At 39.1% G+C, this 21,419-nt stretch overlaps 1 protein-coding gene across 1 annotated transcript in view; it reads right to left on the bottom strand.

Annotated features, from left to right (window-relative positions):
- Window positions 1–19,698, bottom strand: part of LOC111570379 (potassium voltage-gated channel subfamily B member 2-like) — a 31,715-nt gene extending 12,017 nt beyond the window's left edge. Inside the window, exons 1-2 of the mRNA XM_023273110.3 lie at window positions 19,434–19,698; window positions 16,694–17,473 (exon numbers count right to left, since the gene is read on the bottom strand). Coding sequence (XP_023128878.1) covers window positions 16,694–17,278 — 585 coding nt within the window. The 5' untranslated portion in view covers window positions 17,279–17,473; window positions 19,434–19,698. The remainder of the gene's footprint in view (window positions 1–16,693; window positions 17,474–19,433) is intronic.
- Window positions 19,699–21,419: the final 1,721 nt, after the last annotated feature.

Genomic DNA, 21,419 nt, shown 5'->3' with positions numbered 1-21,419 from the left:
GTCAACCATAGACTGCTGTGAAGAAGTGAAGAGCGGCATGGGTAAGTACACTTCTTAGAGTCCAAATAAAAAAACTGTAAGATAGAGAAACTGATAACTCTGCACTTTCCAAACAAAAACAGCTGCAAATTATTTCAGTAGTTAGTTGTGAGGAATGCCTACAAATCTGAGAGAGATTTCTAACAAAGTCAAATAGGAGTCACAGAAATTTAAAGGATGAGATAATATAAAATAGAACGAAAGAGTGGATGAAGTGACTGTACAGAGAAACCCAAACCTTGATCAATATGTGCGGAATTTCTGGAACAACAGTCACAGGATCTGCTGGACAGCTGCTTATTCTGCAGAGGTCTTGTGGTCAAATAGTTTTTTATCTGCTGTTACACTGAGTTCATTCTGATATTTACTCATTAATGTAATCTTTAAACTAGATGTTCTACATTCTTTGTGATTACCATTTGGAGTACTCAGCTATTAGCAACATGCACCTCTTTCAGTAAAAGAAAGTGATTAATATTTTAGATATTTATTACACTGTTAAAGATAAAGTTGACGCAATTGGTGTTATACCAATTGCGTCAACAAATCACCAAACTGAATCTCTTTTTGCAGATCTATTTAAAACTCCTCTGTCCTTTGCAGGTTGCTGCCTTTTTCATGATGAGGGTTGGGGAACGCTAATTTGGAATATTTAATCGTCAGCTACATTTGGATTTTACATTTTAAAGAAGCTATCAAGCAAGACTGAGAGATGGTTGGAAAGGTGATCATAGTCTTCCTGACATGCACTATTGCTGAGAAGTGGGTTTGTGTTTCACAAAGACTATACCTTGAAGAATCAGGATTTATTTGGAAACAGCAGTCTTAGTCATTTTAGCTGTTTTTGCTTGTCACTTTGAGCTCAAGGATGTCCTCATTCTTATCATGTATCTTTATATTATTGTCCTTATAGTGTAATACCTGTGTAATGTTTTATCTTTAGGTGCAAATTCCACTAAACTCAAGAAACAAATTGCAGACAGGAAATGTGACTGCAGTTTGGTTTCATTGCTACTGAGAGAAATGAAATGAGAGACCACATGAAAAATGGTGCAACCTGACTCACTATTTAACAAGTATAAAGTACAAGTATAAAGATTAAGGCAAAGAACAAAGTGAGACAGAAACATCAATGCCACAAAATCTGGGTATATCGGAATTATAGTAACTGATGTCTCTGGCAGGGTGGTCACTGCAACGACCACACTGAAACACAGTGGAAGCTGCTCTTAATATTTAAGGTTGTTTGATGAACATTTGTTGATGTGTCAGAATGTTTTTGTCTTTGTAATCATGTTTTATTCCAAAGACAAATCTAAATGTTTTACAAAGAAACTAATTCTATTTTATTTTACCAAAAGTAAATCTCCAGCAATGCTTAAAAGACCCCTCCTCGATCTCCATCCCCACAAACCTGTTAATAAGCTCAATTAATCCACAAGCTGACTTATATACTGAAAGGTTTCTTTTGAGAAAGCAAGGACTGGCCATTAAAAATACACACAACACCGCAGGTACTGACAAATAGAGACATAAACAGGGCTAGCTGCACTACCAATTTTCACATTGACACATTTCAGAGCAAGCTGAAAAAAGTCTAAATGTTGGCAGTCTGGGATGAGCTGAGCCTGATGGTCCTTCTGCTCCTTCATAGATGCTGCTGATACAACTGACTGTGAGTATAACCCTAATTCACACTTCATCAAAAAGTTAGATGGCTATGCTGACTCACAGAAAGATTCACGGCGGCTGAGCTGGTTATTACACCCAACCACTCCAAAGTAGTTTGAACAGAGTTAATGAACAGTGTTTGTGACCAATTTCCATATTTAGTTCTTCTGGGCTCAATGTAGCAAGGTTTAAGACACAAAGTAAAGGCTAATGTTTTTCATGTTGTTGTGTCCTATAGTCTTTAAAAGAAATAAAGCAAATTAAAACAACTGCTCATAGTTCTTGCAAAGGCAAATTTTATTTCACTAATCTTTTCTGCACAAACTAATACCATTCAGAGTCATTGTAATGCCTTATGAAGCCTGATAAAAGTGACATCATGTGACTGCAGGTTGGGTAAAAGCAAGTCTGCTCTTAAGAAATGTTATTTCACTGTCACAAATAAACCTTCAAGGTTCAGAAGAAGTTAACAAAATAAAACATGCTGGCCATACGCTATGTAAGACACATTTACTAGCAGCGATGGAAAGCAACTGAGTACACTTGTTTAAGTGCTATAGTGAAGTGCTAGCTTTGTTACTTTAGCTCAATAATATTGTTGTATCTTACTTAATACCTACATTTTTAGAGAAAATATTTACTTTTTACTTCACAACATATTTAAAGCTGTACTTAGTTGAATCTGATTGAGTTTTTGACTCTTATTTCCAAAGTACTTTAGAGATAATAGGGAAATGAGCAGGGGAATGACAATAGTGTGGCCAAACTTTAGGCCACCACTTAACCATCAAGTTGTCCCATTCATTATAGATCATTAACGCTACTGACATAACATAAAAACTCTTCTTACTTTAGATTAATGTGCAGTATACAATACTGTAAAGTGTGAAGTAGTAGAAATTAGTGTTACGGTTTGTGGAAAAAATCGACCCAAACCTTGATCAATATGTGCGCAAGTCCTGCAGCTGCTCCTCATCCTCTCTCATCAGGACTGTGACAATTAGCCTCATCTCTACCAGCTTCAACATTAAAGTGATGCATCAGTATATATAGTCTAATATAATGGGCCATTCTGCACAATAGTTACTTTTACATTTAAAAATATTTTTGAGCTAACACTGTTCACTTTTATCCCAGAAAAATTTTTAATATTGGACTTTGACCTGAAACACAATATTTTTTCACTCTAGTATTAGGCTACTACTTTTATTTAAGGACAGCATCTGAGTACTTCTTCCACCTCTGCTTACTACAGATGGAGGATGGGGGGCAATTGCTGGCTTGTGGGGAAAAAACAGAAAGAGTGCTCAGTACTAGCTTGTTTTAGCAACCTCCATTAGATGCTCAGTTGCATAACAGAGTCAGACCTTCTGTTAGTTCTGGCAAGACTGTAACTTTCAGTAAAAGCAGCAGTAACTCTGCAACTCGCTCCTTATCTGCTATTCGTCTACCTTAGTGGTACTCAAAGCGACAGAGCTGCCATGCAAGGTATTTGCCTGCCACTGGGAGCAACTTCAGGTTCAGTGTCTTGCCCAAAAGATTGTTAGAAATGTTTTTGAAGTCAGAGCATCATGTTTATTAGTGGCATATTATTTTACTTTTGATGTGATTCTGTGCCTTTGCAGAATATCACCTTCTACAACATTTGTTGCTGATATGATGGCCTACAAGAAGTCATGAAATGGCTACCCTGGAAGGTATTTTTTTTCTGATAAAAACAAGCAATCTTCTGCAGTGCCCTTCAGTAAAGACAGTAGAATTAACTAGCTCAAAGAAATATTATTGATGCCTACGTTGTATACGGAAAACAAATAAAGTAGCAAACAAACAAGTTAAAAAGACAATCTGGCAAATTCAAAGATGTGTCACACGAATATCACAGAACAGAAAAGAATAGAATAGCTACTGTTATTGTCAGACAGAACATACAGTAGTTGGTGCACATTTGAATGAAGGTTTGTTGCAAAAACTCGCCATCAGACTGACAAGAAACAAAAACTAAAATTATTTGAAATACAGTGTAAAAAATATTTACAATATATACATGTAAGACTATACACACACACACACACACACACACACACACATACACACATATATATACATACACACACACATTTGCACATTTATTGAACAGTGAAAATGTAGCAGCAGTATTTACTTATGCACACTGAACAGTCTAATATGGAGACATTTATCAACAAAATTACAGCTGACAGGACTACTTGCTGTAGAATGCAAACCACTTTGGATCTGCCGGTTTCCTGTGATAAATTCTCATCTGAATTAATGCATTCATAACGGGAAAGCTTCAGTACATTAGTGAATACACATCAATCTTCTGCTCCTACCCAAAGGGACAGGGCCCGTAAACTAGAGACCTCAGAGAAGCCACTTAGCTACTTGCTGCTGTCTGGCATGCTTCCTACACAGTGCAGAAGGAGGCATTTTGGACACACACAACCACTGACTCAGTGTTGACTGGTTTGTTGTCCAGAATTTCACTCAGGATTTCACAATGAATTTTAAAAGTCATAAGTGTTGAAAAGATTACTAATAAGTACACTAACAGAGAGATTCCATTTAAAGTGTTGCAGATATTATTGTGTGTATGTAATGTGGCTCTGACCTAGCCTCTCTGTTGTTCCCTGCATTTCTTTAATATTTTTTGTTGCCCCCAGTTTTCTTTTTGTTTGTGTGTGTTTGCTTAAGTGTGATGCTCCTCATTTGATCGACTGAACCTCCTGCAGTAAATCTTCCTTGGCTCTTCATGCCACTGTCTGCCAGATTGTTCAGCGTTTCGGCCAACTCTACTTGTGTAGCTTTGCTTTGTTTCTGATACATTGACTCTTCAGTAACTCCTTTGATTCTGTGCTTCAGATTCCCTCCCTGCCTCTGCTGACTGTAAGCCACCTAGCTGCAGTCTACATCTACAGTGGCTTGCAAAAGTATTCATACCCCTTGAACTTTTCCACATTTTGTCACATTATGACCACAAACATAAATATATTTTATTGGAATTTTATGTGAAAGACCAACACAAAGTGGCATACAATTGTGAAGTAGAAAGAAAATTATACATGATTTTAATTTTTTTTTTAAATTTTTTTTTTTAAACAAATAAAAAACTGAAAAGTGCGGTGTGCAAAAGTATTCAGCCCCTCTGAGTCAATACTTTGTGGAACCACCTTTTGCTGTAATTACAGCTGCAAGTCTTTTGGGGTATGGCTCTACCAGCTTTGCACATCAAGAGACTGAAATTTTTGCCCATTCTTCTTTGCAAAACAGCTCAAGCTCAGTCAGATTAGATGGAGAGCATTTGTGAACGGCAATTTTCAGATCTTGCCACAGATTCTCGATTGGATTTAGGTCTGGACTTTGACTGGGCCATTCTAACACATGAATATGTTTTGTTTTAAACCATTCCATTTTAGCCCTGGCTTTATGTTTAGGGTCGTTGTCCTGCTGGAAGGTGAATCTCCGCCCCAGTCTCAAGTCTTTTGCAGACTCCAACAGGTTTTCTTCCAAGATTGCCCTGTATTTGGCTCCATCCATCTTCCCATCAACTCTGACCATCTTCCCTGTCCCTGCTGAAGAGAAGAACCCCCAGAGCATGATGCTGCCACCACCATGTTTGACAGTGGGTATGGTGTGTTCAAAGTGATGTGCAGTGTTAGTTTTCCGCCACACATACCGTTTTGCATTTAGGCCAAAAAGTTCCACCAAGATCAAGATCAAGGTACTTTATTAATCCCGAGGGAAATTGCAGCAGTCTGTTGCTCACATCCACACAGACACAGAACAAGGACAAAAGATAGAGTACACATTAAAAAATGCAATAAATAAATAATTAATTAATACAACACTGAAATGTGCAAGTAATCAAGACACAGCAAAACAATGCTCAGGACATCTCCAGCACTCCTCTCCTGCTCCTTCCTGAAATGGCTGCATTATACAGCCTGATGGTACGCGGGACAACCCCCACCTTCTCGTGATAGGCGAATTGGAGGGGGTACCTCACCAGCTGCACCTGAGGTCGCATGAACTGCAGGACCAGATGCTCCAGTGTTTTCATCATGTGCTATGTAAGCACAACTGGCCTGTAGTCATTCGGGTCCCGAGGACGACCCTTCTTTGGAACTGGAACAATGCAAGATATTTTCCACAGTGAGGATACTCACCCCAGCCGCAGACTCAGGTTATAGACCTGCTGTAGAGGTCCTCCAAGCTCTGCAGCACAAGCCCTCAAGAGCCGTGGACAAACTTGGTCCGGACCTGCAGCCTTCCTAGGGTGTAGATGTAGCAACTCAGTTGTCACCTGGACTGCTGTAATAGTGGGAAGCAATGGAGTCGAGGTGGTAGTGGTGAGCGTACGTGAGAGCGAAAGAGAGCCATGTGCAGGAGGAGCAGGATGGTGATGGTCAGGAGGAGCAGAGGAGGGATGTGGGGTGGAGCCAGTGGTCATGGGGGAACTGAAACGATTAAAAAAAGTGTACATCTCCTCGGCATTTTGGTCTCTTCTGACCAGAGCACCTTCTTCCACATGTTTGCTGTGTCCCTCACATGGCTTCTGGCAAACTGCAAACGGGACTTCTTGCAGTTTTCTTTTAACAATGGCTTTCTTCTTGCCACTCTTCCATAAAGGCCAGATTTGTGCAGTGCACCATTAATAGTTGTCCTGTGGACAGATTCCCCCACCTGAGCTGTGGATCTCTGCAGTTCATCCAGAGTCACCATGGGCCTCTTGGCTGCATCTCTGATCAGTGCTCTCCTTGTCCGGCCTGTAAGTTTAGGTGGACGACCGTGTCTTGGTAGGTTTTCAATTGTGCCATACTCTTTGCATTTCTGGATGATGGACTGAACAGTGCTCCGTGAGATGTTCAAAGCTTGGGAAATCTTTTTATAGCATAACCCTGCTTTAAATTTCTCCACAACTTTATCCCTGACCTGTCTGGTGTGTTCCTTGGACTTCATGATGCTGTTTGCTCCACAATATTCTCTTAACAAACCACTGCGGCCGTCACAGAACAGCTGTATTTGTACTGAGATTAAATTACACACAGGTGGACTCTATTTAGTCATTAGGTCAACATTCGATCATTCAGCAATCATCAGGCAACTTCTGAAGGCAATTGGATGCACTCAGAGAAAAGGGGCTGAATACTTTTGCACACCACACTTTTCAGTTTTTCATTTGTTAAAAAAAATTTAAATCATGTATAATTTTCTTTCTACTCCACAATTGTATGCCACTTTGTGTTGGTCTTTCACATAAAATTCCAATAAAATATATTTATGTTTGTGGTTGTAACGTGACAAAATGTGGAAAAATTCAAGGGATATGAATACTTTTGCAAGCCACTGTATACAAGAGCCAACCTGTGTTCACCAACTTCTTCCTTGGACTCCCAGTCTAATAATCACTCCCTTTCTGTCAGCTCACACCAAACCCTGCCCTCTGTCATTCTGCACTACACTAATTTGAGTAACCACCTGAGAACTATTCATCACTATACATTTTACAATCAGTACAGTAAACTGTTCATTCCTTATGTTTTTTGAATCTTGGGCTTGGGTCCTGTTGTCTGTTTTTAACATCAACACTTCTTTGGGAAACTGTGTCTACAAAGCTACAGAAAGGAATGTGTAATGTAATAAAATCCTCCTTTTATCTGAACCTTACAGTGTAATTAACAGATGCAAGTCAGACACAATACAACAATTTAAGTACATTATAAAAACTGCTTACATGAAGAGAAAGTTAATAGCGAACTCACTGGACTTGTTTGTTGTAATTATCCATTGCGCATACTAAAATACTAGCATAAAATAAAGGGTGAAGCAGGAAGCGATTTTCCAACATCTAATGAACAGCCTTTTAGTTCTGTATTCTGTTGCACTGATCCCACGAGTTTGTAAAGCCTCTGTGTTACGTTCATTTTTTCCTAGACGTGTTCACATACAACATAGAAAGACTCATGCCAGATAAAATACATCATTCCTGTGTTTAAATGCCTCAATTCTCAATTCTTCCTTCTGTTCTGCTCATCAACAGGCTAGGAACAAGATGTTGATGTCAAAATATAATACCAAAAAAATGATGAATTCCTTTTCACCAATGAAGGATCTCACTTAATGATATTATATATGCAAATTGCTTAAAGGGAAATACAAACATTTTTCTGAATGTTACAGCCCTCAGTCGGGTATCTATGTGCCCTGAAATGCAGCAGGAGTGGCCAAATGCAACTGTGACCACTTTTGAAATGAATGTGGAGCTTAAAAGGCAGGCAGCCCTAATCATCGCTAGCTCAGACATGAGTAAAAATCATTTAAAATTAAAGCAAAATTATAAAATGAGAAAATTGAATGGAAAAAGGCACAAAACTGAATACACAGACCACAGATCTCCTCTCCATTCACTGGCTGTGAGAAAAAAGTCATCACGTTTGTATATAAATAATCACCCCTTAACAACCATTTGGGGTCAAAAGTTTTCCCTTTCTGAACTCCAGGAAATCATTTTCATGTCACAGAGCAGTGCTTGAGGTCAATAATGAAAACTGTCATGATCTGTGTTTAGGTTTGGTTTTGGTTTTTTGACTTCTCCTCTCCTCTCCTCATTTCTGTTCTCATCATTCTCTTTATTTTTATGTTTTGAAGCTTGGCTATTTGGACAGAATTTTATCTTCTTTTTTTTTTTTTTTTAAATAGAGTTAAAAATATTTGTTGAAACGCAGATAGAAATGTCCCCACAGACTGCAACTGACCACAATGTTATCAGATGCAGTCTGGTGGGCATTGTATAGTTTGGAGCTTTTTTTTATATACATTGGATTAAAAAAAAAGATATTGTCTTTGAATAATGCATTTTATAAAATTCCACTAATAACTGGCATATGAGCTATTTTTCTGTCTCAAACTTCTTTTGTCTTGACGTTCTTCTGTTTCATCGCTCTTCTGTTTCTACTGCAGGTCGGTCAGACAGTGGACAGAACAGTCTATCCAACCTGCCAACACATTTAGTCTATTTGCAGCAGCAGTAGCAGTCCTGGTAAAAGCTCCAAAGGAGATTAAGCCATACTCCTAAGTCATACTGTGTGTGTGTGTGTGTGTGTGTGTGTGTGTGTGTGTGTGTGTGTGTGAGAGAGAGAGAGAGAGAGAGAGAGAGAGAGAGAGAGAGAGAGAGAGAGAGACCATGTATGTTGCCGTGCTATTGTATCTCAATGTTTGTTTCACCTAAATTCACTCAAATTCACTCATCAAATTCACTCATTTAGTTTTATACTAGAATAAACTGTATACAGGAAAAGAAAAGAAAATTTAGGTTATTTTTGTTATGATCCTCAAAAATGTTGAGCCTGAAGCATTAGATATGTTTGACAGAATGTTTGAAAACAGAAAAGAAACTGAAACTAAAAAAAATCCAGTTTGAGAATGTGTGTGGTAGTACAAAAGGGAACATGTCACAAAGTGTAATCAGAGCCCAAAATAAGAAGATTACACAGATTATGTGAAGCGTATAAAACTAATCTCTATTATTTGAACATTTGATATTCATACTATCAAACAAAAAGAAAACTATTATGAACAGTTGTCCATCTGGACTCTGAACTGCTGCCGTGTCTATGCGTCTTTGCTACAGGGCAGAAAATGCACCATGTTTCCCTTGCTTCTTTTCTAATCAGCTATAGCACTGACCTGTCCATGCCACTAGGAAGAGGCACTCCTATTGGTTACGTGCTGAGCTGCATCAGTGCTGTTATAGAGTGACACACAGCTGGTGTCAGTGCAGAGTGGCCTAAGCAGCTTCCCTCCTGCTGACACTACGGTTCCTACATAGTCACATGGACCTTTTGAAGGCCAGCACAGTTGTATTTTTAGAGAGAACAACTATCTGTAAACTGGACTTCATTTATTTTTATATATGTGTAGCTGAGAAATGTCCAGCTATATACACCACATTACAATTGCATGTTATATAATGGAGTCTGAATTAGACCCTGCATTTGGTGCAAATGTTGGCCATATCGCTAGATACTGTGTTTTTTTTCCTGATCCACAAATATAAAGGATAAAATCTCATGCTGTGGGAATTGTCAACATGGTTCACAGCTGTTCAGTGCAGAAAACAACACTAAGGTGTCTCTAGAGCCAATTGCCTCTCCTATGCTCAGAATCCACAAATCACAACACCAAGCTTTATAAGTATGGAGGTCATGGCATCAGGTTTCACACTTACAGTGCAAAAGAAAAATTTAAGAGACCTCCAATAAAATTTTGAGTTAGACAATTCAACTTTTGACTCTGTTCAACTTAGGTTTTCATTTCTGCCAGTGTGCTCTTAATTTACTAATATCAATACCTAATTTTGTCCATGAGGAATGTTCAGGTCATTACTAATAATGTTTATTTTACCTTCAGTAAATAGTGTTTAGTCTGATCCCTCGTTAGCTAATCTAATCATTTTAAGCATTTGTTGTATGCAAACACCCTCATAGAAAGCGCATAATTACAAGTGCAGAAAGTAATAACCGGTATGAAAGCAAGAGTTGATCCAAACTGATAATTCTACCTTACAGCATAGAAGAGTCTTATGAAATCCTGAAAGTGGTTTCCTGTACTTTAATGATGAAGAACAGAAGTGAGCCCAGATTTATTGCTAATGAATCACAGGTAAACATTCTAAGCTACCAGGACTCACCGGTGTTCACCTAAAATGCTGATTACAGCTCTAAGTCCCAGCAACACGTAATCTTTATAGATTCCAAAGAATAGAGATTGCTGCATTTACAATGTGTAGTGGTAAAATGATCCATCTGGACACTCAGGGCTTTAGCAACAATACAGATTAAACATATAATGATACCTTTTCCACTCACATACTAAACATCTCTGCCATTTTTCTGGATTGTTGCTACTGGTATTGCAGTTTCCTTCACTTTGCAAACTCAGTGACCTTTCAGCCAATCAGGTACACGTGTACTAAAACAAACCCACATGCCACGAAAATCTTTTAACTAATGTGTTATTTCTGGAATTTCTTTCTAAAATTCATGTGTCAGTATTTCTTTTATCAATACTGTCCAATCAATGGTGGCAATATTTGGTTAGTGTTAGAAGATCAACAGCAATCTATTAAAGGTAAGAAACAATATGCATGTTTGTTGTTTATTTATTATTTTGTAATAATAATTTCCTGACAACACAGTTCATTTGTACAGTGCTGTTTAGCATCACTGCTTAATTCTGAAATTATGCTTGCCTGGCAAGTGTGTTAACATGCAAAGATTCCTTTGTAAGTTAATTTTAATAGCATACTGAAATGAACTGTAACAAATATTTGTAGTGATAGAATGAAAATTAATTTTGCAGAATAGTTACAATAACTTCAACAAATTTTTGGTTGTAGTAAAAATATGCAAACTAAATATCTTCAGTGGTAACATTCATCCATCACAATAGCTGGCTCCATGACCGTTATAACAAGCTGATATTATTTATTTGTCTTACTCTTGTCATAAATCCTGTGGTCTTGCATCCCTCAACCTCTCCAGCCTCCTCCTCTGTGCAACATTTTGCTCATTTTGTTACAGAAAGAGGTGATTCTCCGCAGGATCCTCATTGCTGCTCACATTCCTTCAGAACTCTCGTAAGCACGACTGCTTTTTCCCACAAAGTCTAACTGTGAAACTATTTGCTACAAACATAGTCAGTAAAACCACATCTGCATCATTCAGATTTCAATCTTACATGTTGGGTTTGCTTGTATTGACTGAGACAGATAAAGCCCAAATTTGAGCTCTAAATGATAATCAGCTCTGAGTAAAATCACAGCGCTGAACAGTCTTTACTCACGCTGGGTGCTGACAGTGTATTTGGCTTGGAATACTCTTTAGTCAGTCAGCTAAAAAAGGGGAATCAATTTCTAATATCAGCCCCCAAGTTTGCTGTCTCCCTTGACTACTTGCTTTTGTGTACGTGTACTTTTGCACTTACGCCTGTTTTCTTTCCTTTCCTTACATTTAAATGATACAGTTGTTGATAAATCAACTATCTTTCTTATATTAGATACATAATGTTTGTCACATTTGGATTCACATCAACCATACTGACCTCTACACATGTTAGTGTCACTTGATTTACAGAAAGCATGGTCTACTTCCTGCCCTGATTCTGAATGTTGTCATTACATGTAAACTATGAGCTGCACAATAATCCATGATGGAGACTAAGCAGGTTTCCTCAGCTCAAAATGTTTATGTGCCATTGTGCAATAAATAAATAAATAAATAAATAAATAAATAAAAATCTCCTCTCATATGTGCTTCAGTGAACAAAGTTGTACTATTATTGAATTCCTTCCATAGTGACAGGGATTTAGTGTATTTAGCAATAACAGACAAATGTGCCCTGCTGTCACATCATTAGAAATAGACTAATGCTCTGCTTGGATTGTGTTTTTAGCCATCTATCTGCAGTCTGCCTGCTCTGCTGCAGACAATAAAACAAGCACAGTAAGCTTGCTGTGGTAAACAAATTGTCAAATGACTCTAAGCTTGCAATGTAATTCACAAACCTTAGAAAAAAAGAGAAAAGAACAGACAATGTGCGATGTGTGGTGCACACTGCAGACACACAGTCACGAATCTTATTTCACTAGAAATCCATACTTATTTATTAAGATAACAAATTACGTCATCTTTTCATCAGATAAAAACAAAAACAAAACACAAACCACCTCTCGATTGCACCTGTCAGTGAAAACCTGTCAGAGTCTTTACCATCTCTAAACCACTTTCTTTAATCCAAAAAAATAAAACTAAACAGATGTCACAGCAATTTTGAAACAAATTATGTAACGGAAAACATTGTGCTTTCCTTTTAAAAGATTTTACATGGAATTTGGGGATTTTTGAAGAGGTTCATTCACCTATGTCCTGCAACCCTTCCATCTGTCATCAAACTATCCCTTATCAATAAATTATGGTAGAATGAAGATCAGATTAAGAGAGATTGTGTGTGAAAGAGATTACAACTGGTGCATCAAACTCTCTCATATTAAAATTCTTTGAGCTTAGTTGAGACAATTGACAGAACATACTAACATCATCATATGGGGGTCTTGAAAGAGAAATAAATAAGAACAATGAATATTTCAGTAAAATAAAATTTAGTGCTTATGTTCAGATCAGTGTCATGACAAATATACAATCTGTGATTAAGAATCTTAGCATATGACTCTGCCTGTTTTTTGGGGTTAAAAGCCCAAAAGGCAATTAACTCTAAAATTATATTAAAGCTGCAAGCAGGGCTGGTCGGGTCCTTGCATCCTTGCTGGTCAGTGAATCCAAGCATGATCACCAGGTGGCGCTGCGACTGAGACTGTACTTCGGCCTATGGTTTTGATGGTTTGCCATCTAATAGATGGCAAACCATCAAAACTGTCCATCAGGTGGCGCTATCACTGTGGATGTTTATCGGCCTATGGATGTGATGAAGGTCGGAATGTGATCACTTGTAAAAATTTCAGGCAGATTGGAGCATGTACAGACTGATCAGACAGCAATTCCTGCTTCATGGCGGCCATAAAAAATGTCTGCCAGGTGACTGTGACTGTGTATTGGCCTGTGAATGTCATCGGGGCTGGAATCTGATCACACGTGTAAAGTTTGAGACAGATTGGAGCATCTACAGTCCAGTTACACAGCATTTCCTGTTTCATTGCGAAACATCAAAATTCCAGGGGCTGCCATTTTCACACCTTCAGAATTTCAGCTCTGTCAGGGTTACCTTGTTTGAGTTTATAGCTTTTGAAAATGTCCAAAAATTGGTCCAAACTCATCCAAAATATGAAACATAATTCAAAATGGCCGACTTCCTGTTGTGTTTTTGGCATGGTTGCCATATTTTTTTTTCTTGACATGTTCCATATGCATACCAAATTTCATAGCTGTCGTTGACACGTACTGGCCGTATTTCCTGTTTGAAATTTTCCAGGTGGCGCTATTGAGCCATTTTGGCATACACCTATACAATTTCCCTAAAATATCAAATTTTTCTCCGGTCCTGATATGTGTACAAATTTTCACGTTTTCGAGTATTTTTAGGCCTTCAAAAATCCAACTCAAAAAGCGGATGAAGAAAGAAGAAGAAGAAGAAACCCATGCATTCCAAGAAGGCCCTCCTCAAAAAGTTGGTTGTTTACATTCACTGGCATAGGTACAAATAAGAGAAAGTCTGCAGGATTTATCACCCATTGTTGTATATCTGGATTATATTGCTCACCCAAAGTATTAAACAATTCTGGATAATCCACAGACCCATAGGCAACAGGTTCTTACAGGCATTTTTTCTTCAGCAGAAAACGGTTCTGATGAAATCGGTTCACCATGTGTTATGTGGATTATCCAGAGTAACAGACTTAACGCCTGTGGTGTAAATGTAATTTTTTAATGTTCTGTGCACAACCAACTAAATTCCAATCATCCACAGTGTAATCTGTTTGAAGCAGACTTGGAAAAATTTAGCTTACACTTTCTGATTGGATAAATGTTGCTAGAGGAAAGTGAAACATAAGTTGCTTTGTTTTGTGTTTGGCTGTTTATTTGATTTTAAATCTGAGTACATTTGTCCTTTAACCCAGGGGTGGACTGGCCATCTGGCGTACCGGGCGATGCCCGGTGGGCCGACGCACATTTTTGGGCCGGCCCAGGGGGTGTCATAATTTAACCAAGAAAGTGTATTATAAATCCTTTTTGTCGATCACGACGGCCCATTGGTTGATTTTCTTGAAGGACATTGGGCTAATCCAATGAAATCTCTCAGCCCTCCTCGGCCCGCCCCTCCCCGGCCCGCCCTTCCCCGGCCTCTTGACCAAAGTTATCAAATTTTGCCGTTTGAGTTGGCCGAAAGTGGAGAGGAGCAAAGATGGAGAAACGGCCCAAACGAAAGGGGGGCGCTGAAAAATTGCGCGAAAAAAGGCTTAAAAGCCTGCAAGTCGATGCAGCAAAATGCACCAAAATAAGTGACATGTTTGCCGTTGCTTCCACTAGTTCACCTGCGGCAGCGAGTGCTGCTGCCAGGATAGAAAAAGAAGCCGAAGTTCAGGGGGAGTCTAGCATATCTGACGTCACCTCTGCTTTCTGTCTTCATCAGAGCAGCAAGGTCCATGCAGCCTTTTGTCTCAGCATATGTAAGTACAAAATATTATCTCTCTGTTCACCTAAACATTATTAAAACTATACCTTAACTGATTCCAGCTCTTTCTTTTCTTTATCATCTATGCATCTCTCTCTCTATCTTTCTCTCTCTCAATCTCTCTCTTCATACTTTAAGGTTCCATTTTGGTGAAGAGCTCCACTTTTAATTCAAGTTGGTAATTTTGACACTTTGAAATAAAATTTTAAATAAAGTCTCTGTGAGAAGTGATAGAGTGTATCTTTTTTTTTTAACATGGTTACTCTCTTCCACGTAGGCTGCTGCGTTTTATTTTAATTTTTGAAACAATACAATGTGCACATATATCCTCTGGTATGTCGTATGCCTTGGTATATTGTATAAATAATCATGGTGGGCCGCCATGACCAAAAATGCCAGGCCCGTATTTTGGTCCCAGTCCAGCCCTGCTTTAACCCTTTCTAAGCTGGAGGTCCTTGCACCAGGACTGGGCTGTATCTATTAAAATGCAACCTACCCTCATTGTTTATCATTGTGTTTGTACCATCAGTACAAACACAATTCAATCACAACATTTCTATGAGTGAGAACCACAGGACAATCTAACACAACAATAACATTCCCCTTCTTGGCACCTCTACTTTATAGATGAAAGACGAACATGGTCCTGATAGCTCTCTAATGGCCTATGATCTTTCCACAGGGACTGCATAATGCTATATATCATAAAAGCAGATAGAAAAGAGCAGGAGGGACAGACCTGGGTTCATCTGATGTCGTAGAGTAATGTCTTGGACTGACAGGCACTACTAATGAAATATCTGTTTTGTGGGAGATGCCTAACTTTCTGTTGTATTGGAACATTGACGTACAAACTAATTTCAGTTGTAAATTAGCATAACACCTTGCCTTTGGAACAGTTTTTAAAAATAAATCTTCACCATAATAAAATGTTGTTCCTGTGACCTCAGTAAGCCAGCATGTGAAAAAAAAGTCTCTTTAGCAAGGTTCTCTGGTAGTTTATGACTACAGCCCTAACCCTAACCCTCATTAAAAACAAAGATGTAGCCATTATAGCCATGTCTTGGTGGCCGTCGGATTTAGGTTGTACAGTATAACCATGTGCAGTAACTTCATGGACATTGGTTTGATTTAATTTAAGAATTCTTGCTTTGTTCCATGTCATCTCATTTTCATGTCTTTGTTCTTTTGTAAAAATAAAGGAAAAACATACTTGAGAGGAATGCCTCTGATTTTTGTTATTGATCAAGCTACAAAAACTCTATCATACATTTCCTATATCCCTGCACAATCCTCTCATTAGATCCTTCTTACCTGGTAAATACCACCATCTTTCAAGCGTCACACCTGAAGTTATGCTCTAAATTTGTGGTCTAAGCCCACACTGAGGTAATCAAGATGTCATCATTGTGACAACATCAGAGTAATTTCTCAGACTGGGTGAAATTTCTCCAGAGACATTGAAACATTATACAACAGCTCTCATAGACTGATCACTAATTATGACCAAAAAAAAAAAAACCTGACTTCTAGTGTAAAACTATTGACCTGTCACTGCACAAACAGCTCTTCTCAATGAACCAAAGTGCAGATACTATAAAATAGAAAATGCTCTCAACCTAGCCTGAGCAGAGGGCATTTCATCTTCTTCTATGGCTTTAGCAGACCTCCTGGTGACCCCAGAAACTATAACAGGCTTCCAAATTTAAATTCCAAAGAATTAAATTGTATTTTAGAGTGGAGTTTGACTTTACTAGTATGTGTACAGTGTGTGTGCTACCTTTGCAGCTACAGAGGAGCTGGGTTTCTCCAGAAGATCCCAAAGTTTCTGCCTCTTGTCGGGACAGCAGCCCTGGTCCTCCTCCTCTCCCTCCTTCTCTCTCAGTGTCTCAGCCTCCCTTCTCAGCTCCTCATTCATCTGCTCCTTCTTCTGGTGGTACCGTGCCTGGCAGCAGGACTCCAGGTAGATTTCATCAATGCCCCAGTAGTCCAGCTCCTGGCCAAAGGACAATGCACACATCTCCTCCATCATGTGCAGCTTTCCTGTTCTGTAGAAGTTGAGGATGGAGGAGAAGGCTACCGGATGCCTGTCAAAGAAGTACTCGTTCTCAGTTAGGCTGTAGTCATCGCAGATCTCCAGCAGTGATTCATGGGTGTTGCAGTCTCTTAGCCGTCCCAGACGGGTTCGGGGCAGCCGGTCAAGCGTTCTCCACAGGACTTCATGTGTGAGACCTCCAACATTAAGCCTGACCCTCCGAGAGCGCGCCTTAATGCGGATGATGTCGATCGGCTCAGGGGGCAGAACAGGAGGTGCGGCAGGCCGGGGGTTTGCTTTGGGTGTGCTGTAGCTAACTCTGTCTGTCATGTTTGCTCTGCTTACACTGCTGACTTATAATGGGTGTGGGTCACATCTAACAGAGGTCAGTGTGGTGTCTGTGAATGTCTGCAGCTTTTCAGGCTCAATGAGAGGATGGTGCTCGTTAGCCAGTGGAAGGTTGCCCAAGCCCACCAAGCTCACCTCGCTGTGTTCAGATGACTGAAGTCCTGGTCAGGTCCATGGCTGGAAAAACAAAACATAACATATTTCACAAGAGTGACCAGAGTTGTGATGTGATCCAATTCTCCATGACTACTAGAGTCTCCTTGTGACTATTGTTACTGTCCATATTTTTACACTGTGCAGTCACACTGAAAACATTACACTGATTTTAAAAAAGAAAGTCATACATGTTACAGAATCCTGCCCAAGGGCATTCTGACATCAACCATGATTTTCTTTTTCTGCTACAACATGCAATGTATACAACTTTTTATGCTAGTATACGTATAGTATATTAGGTATAACTTGGTTAATCTTTGGTTAAAGCTTTTTTGGTAAAATTATGCACACTTTGAGTTCTGGCAGCTACAGCAGGCTGTGAAGTTACATTACTCTTGAAACAGGGGATCAACATGCTTACTGATTCCCTGTTCTCCCCACCTCCCCATACTGCTAGCACATTGTTACAGCATGGCCCTCTTGTCATTGACAATTCCCAGTGAATGTTTCAATTCAATTCACTTCAATTTAGTTCTATTTATACAGTTTCATTTCACAACTTAGATCATCTGAAGACACTTCACGTAGTTCGGTGAAGATCTTATAATATTGTATTATAGAAAGAAACATCAGACCACCAGACACAGAGATGGAAGACAGAGGGGTGGCTGGCATGGGACTGGTCAAGTCTATTAATCTACCAAATATTATGACTGGGGTCATGATTGGACAACGTGTTCGGTGAGCAGAGACTGGTATGGACGCTACTCTTTACATTCTGTGGCAGTCATGTTTGTGTTCTGTAAATAAAATGTGTCAGTATTTGCATTACATTTTTTGAAATAAATAATATAATAAAAAGAAATATAATATTAAAGTCCAATTGGCTGATACATAAACCAAAGTTTGCCACCTGTGCAAATATAAAGAGCCTGTCTCTGATGTCTCATCACATTTGATACAGACTGTTGTTAAAATTGAATGTATCTGCTAATCAATGAAAAGCAGACAAACAAAAGAGTTTTGCACCAAATCAAAAAAGCATATCTGATTATTTATAGTGAAAGCTAACTTCGTTGGATGAGAATACTGCAGATGTGTTACAGGTTGATAAATGGCAGTCCTGTTATGCCCTTGTGACTTATCAAAACTCAAGAAAATGTATTTCTTTCTTGTGAAACCTGACAATGAAACATCATTCTACATGTTTTGTTAAGTAATGAATGCAGATTGTATTCCACTTTCAGAGTATGCATAGAACTTAAAGTGCAGTTTTTGTTTTGGAAGCATTTCTCCTGTTGTACTGTAAAGGTTTATGCTGCCATTAGAAGTCCTCTGACTGCAGGACCTTTATCTGATTGTGTAATGGAGTTCCACAAATCCCAGTAGTGGCATTAAGCTTCGCCTCCCCTGGCTCAAGTCTGCCTTAGTTAATTATAGACTGTCTATCTTCTCCTGGGACACTCAGGACACATGGAGCATACGTCAGGAACCAAGATGCAACGTCATTGCCCACAAACGATCTTATCTAGTAATTAACATCCAAAATAAATGTCAATTATTTCCTTTATATAAGCATTTAGATTAATGAACTCACTTTACAGTATACATTTTTGTTTAATTAAACAATAGTCTTAGGAGTCATTGACAATATACTATAGGAAAGACTTTTTTTTCTTCTCTCCATTTTCTTCAATCAAAGCAGGACAGTTTAGAAACTGGACATAGACCCCAGACTAACAATCCAAAATGAGAACGTTCATTTCCGTCAGGAGATTAAGGTGACTCAGGCTTAACTCACGTTTGTCCACCCCAAGTTTTCAAAGGTAGAAAGAAAATGAACAAAAAGTGTGTCTATAGCAACCACATCACCTTGTAGTTTAATCTGTTCTCTATCGCCGAATTAACGTCATAGCAGTCAAGTAAACATTTTAAAGACAGTTAAAAGTCGGGAAAGGAGGAGAACCTCCGTGTGACCTACCTCAGTGGAAAGTGTTGATATCTCGGAAGTGTGGAACTTTCTGCTTTCCAGGAGGTCCCACCATAGCACCCTCTCAGTTATCCCAGCTGCTTCGCCTCCCCTCCGACCTGCGGAGTCTGCAGAGAACACAGAGACCGCTGGGGAGCTGCATTTTGGCAGCGCAGGAGAGGAAATGTCCCAGGAAAGGGGTCGGCGGATTTCTACATGAGGAAACACACAGCGGATATAGAGAGATGTTACCCCAGGGGAGGAGAGAATAAAGAGACAGAGAGAAAGAGAGAGCGAACCCCCTCCCTACCTCCCTCCCTCCCTCCCTCCCCTCGCGGGTAATTGGATTGAGGCGTTCAGCACCAAGGACAGCTCCAGATCAACAGCTCGTTTCCAGCTGAACTCCTGCTCGCCTCGAGCCCTGCTGACGGTCGCATTCCGTTCTGTTCTTCCTGGATGTTTTTTGATAACTTCCGCTAAGGAGGTTAGGTGGATATACATGCCATTACATTTATTTTGTAGACATTTTATACACAGCGACTTGTAGTAGTCCAAGTTTCGTTTTGTTTATACTGAACTCTGACTCACATATAAAGGGGTGTTTGAACCACAACTATCGCTGTATCGAAATTACAGGTATTTATCCCGACTGAGAACTAGTGGTGACTGAAATGTTGCATGGCTTTATTTAGCCTGCACTGTTCTCTATAAAAGTACCAGTGCACATAACATCGCAATGCTGGCTGCTAAAACCTAAGATGTGGTCAGCATAGCTCAGTTCTGTAACTTGCAGTCTTTAAATATTTGTTTTCAATCTGTAGCTATATATATATATATATATATATATATATATATATATATATATATAGAGAGAGAGAGAGAGAGAGAGAGAGAGAGAGAGAGAGAGAGCAGAGAGGGACAGTCAGCAGAAGGGGCATGATATGCAAACTCATTTTCACTGATGAAATCCCCCAAGCCCCCTCCTGAGAAAGTTTAAGTCCAAATGAACATCCCCTGAAAAATTCAGTACATATTTGTACATTGTCCTGTCTTCCAGACTACAATAAAATATTTCATTTTCATTTCACATTCATTATGTACTAGCAGGTTGTCATTTTGCCCAGGAGGAAGAAAGTCTTGTACTGTAGCCATATTTTTCCAGAACTTTTATATTTTTGCATATTTCTCACACTTAAATGTTCCATGTCATCAAACTATTATTTATATTTATTTAATATTACATAGAGATAACCCACAAAACACACTGCCATTTTTAAATGCTAATTTATTGAAGATTTATTGAAAACCTGTACCACCCTTGTGAAAAATGTCCCCCCTGAACCTAATAACTGGTTGGTCCCTTGGCAGCAACAACTGCAGTTACATATTACAGCTTGAGATCAGTCTTTTATGTCACCTCAGCATCTCAATTGGATTGAAGTCGGGACTTTGATGTGGCCACTCCAAAACCTTCATTTTGTTCGTTTTGAGTCATTCAGATGTGGATTTGCTTGTGTGCTTTGGTTCGTTGTCAAGCTACATAAATCATTTGTGCTCAAGCTTTAGGTCATGAACTAATGGTGGATGTTCTCCAGGAGGATTTTCTGATAGAGAGCAGAATTCATAGCTCCATCAGTTATGACAAGTTGTCCAGGACCAGGCGTGGAAGCAAAGCAGCTCCAAAGAATCACACTATCACCACGTTTCACTGCTTGTATAATGTTCTTCTTGTGGAGTATGAGCTAAGCACCAGATGTAATGGACTCATGTCTTCCAAAACGTTCCACCTTTGACTCACCAGCCCACAGGATGTTCTCCCAAAGGTCTTGGTTTTGCAAAAACCTAATGAACCTTCATGTTCTTTTTGGTCAGTAGTGATTTGTGCCTTGTAACTCTCCCATGATGCCATTTTGCAGTCTTCCTTATTGTGGAATAATGTACACTGACCTTTACTGAAGCAAGTGCGGCCTGCAGTTCTTTTGTGACCTTCTGGAAGAG

This window comes from Amphiprion ocellaris, chromosome 10, assembly GCF_022539595.1.
Source record: "Amphiprion ocellaris isolate individual 3 ecotype Okinawa chromosome 10, ASM2253959v1, whole genome shotgun sequence".
Taxonomy (NCBI): Eukaryota; Metazoa; Chordata; class Actinopteri; family Pomacentridae; genus Amphiprion; species Amphiprion ocellaris.
The sequence above is the reverse complement of the archived record's forward strand: the minus strand, read 5'-3'. Positions and strand labels throughout refer to the sequence as shown.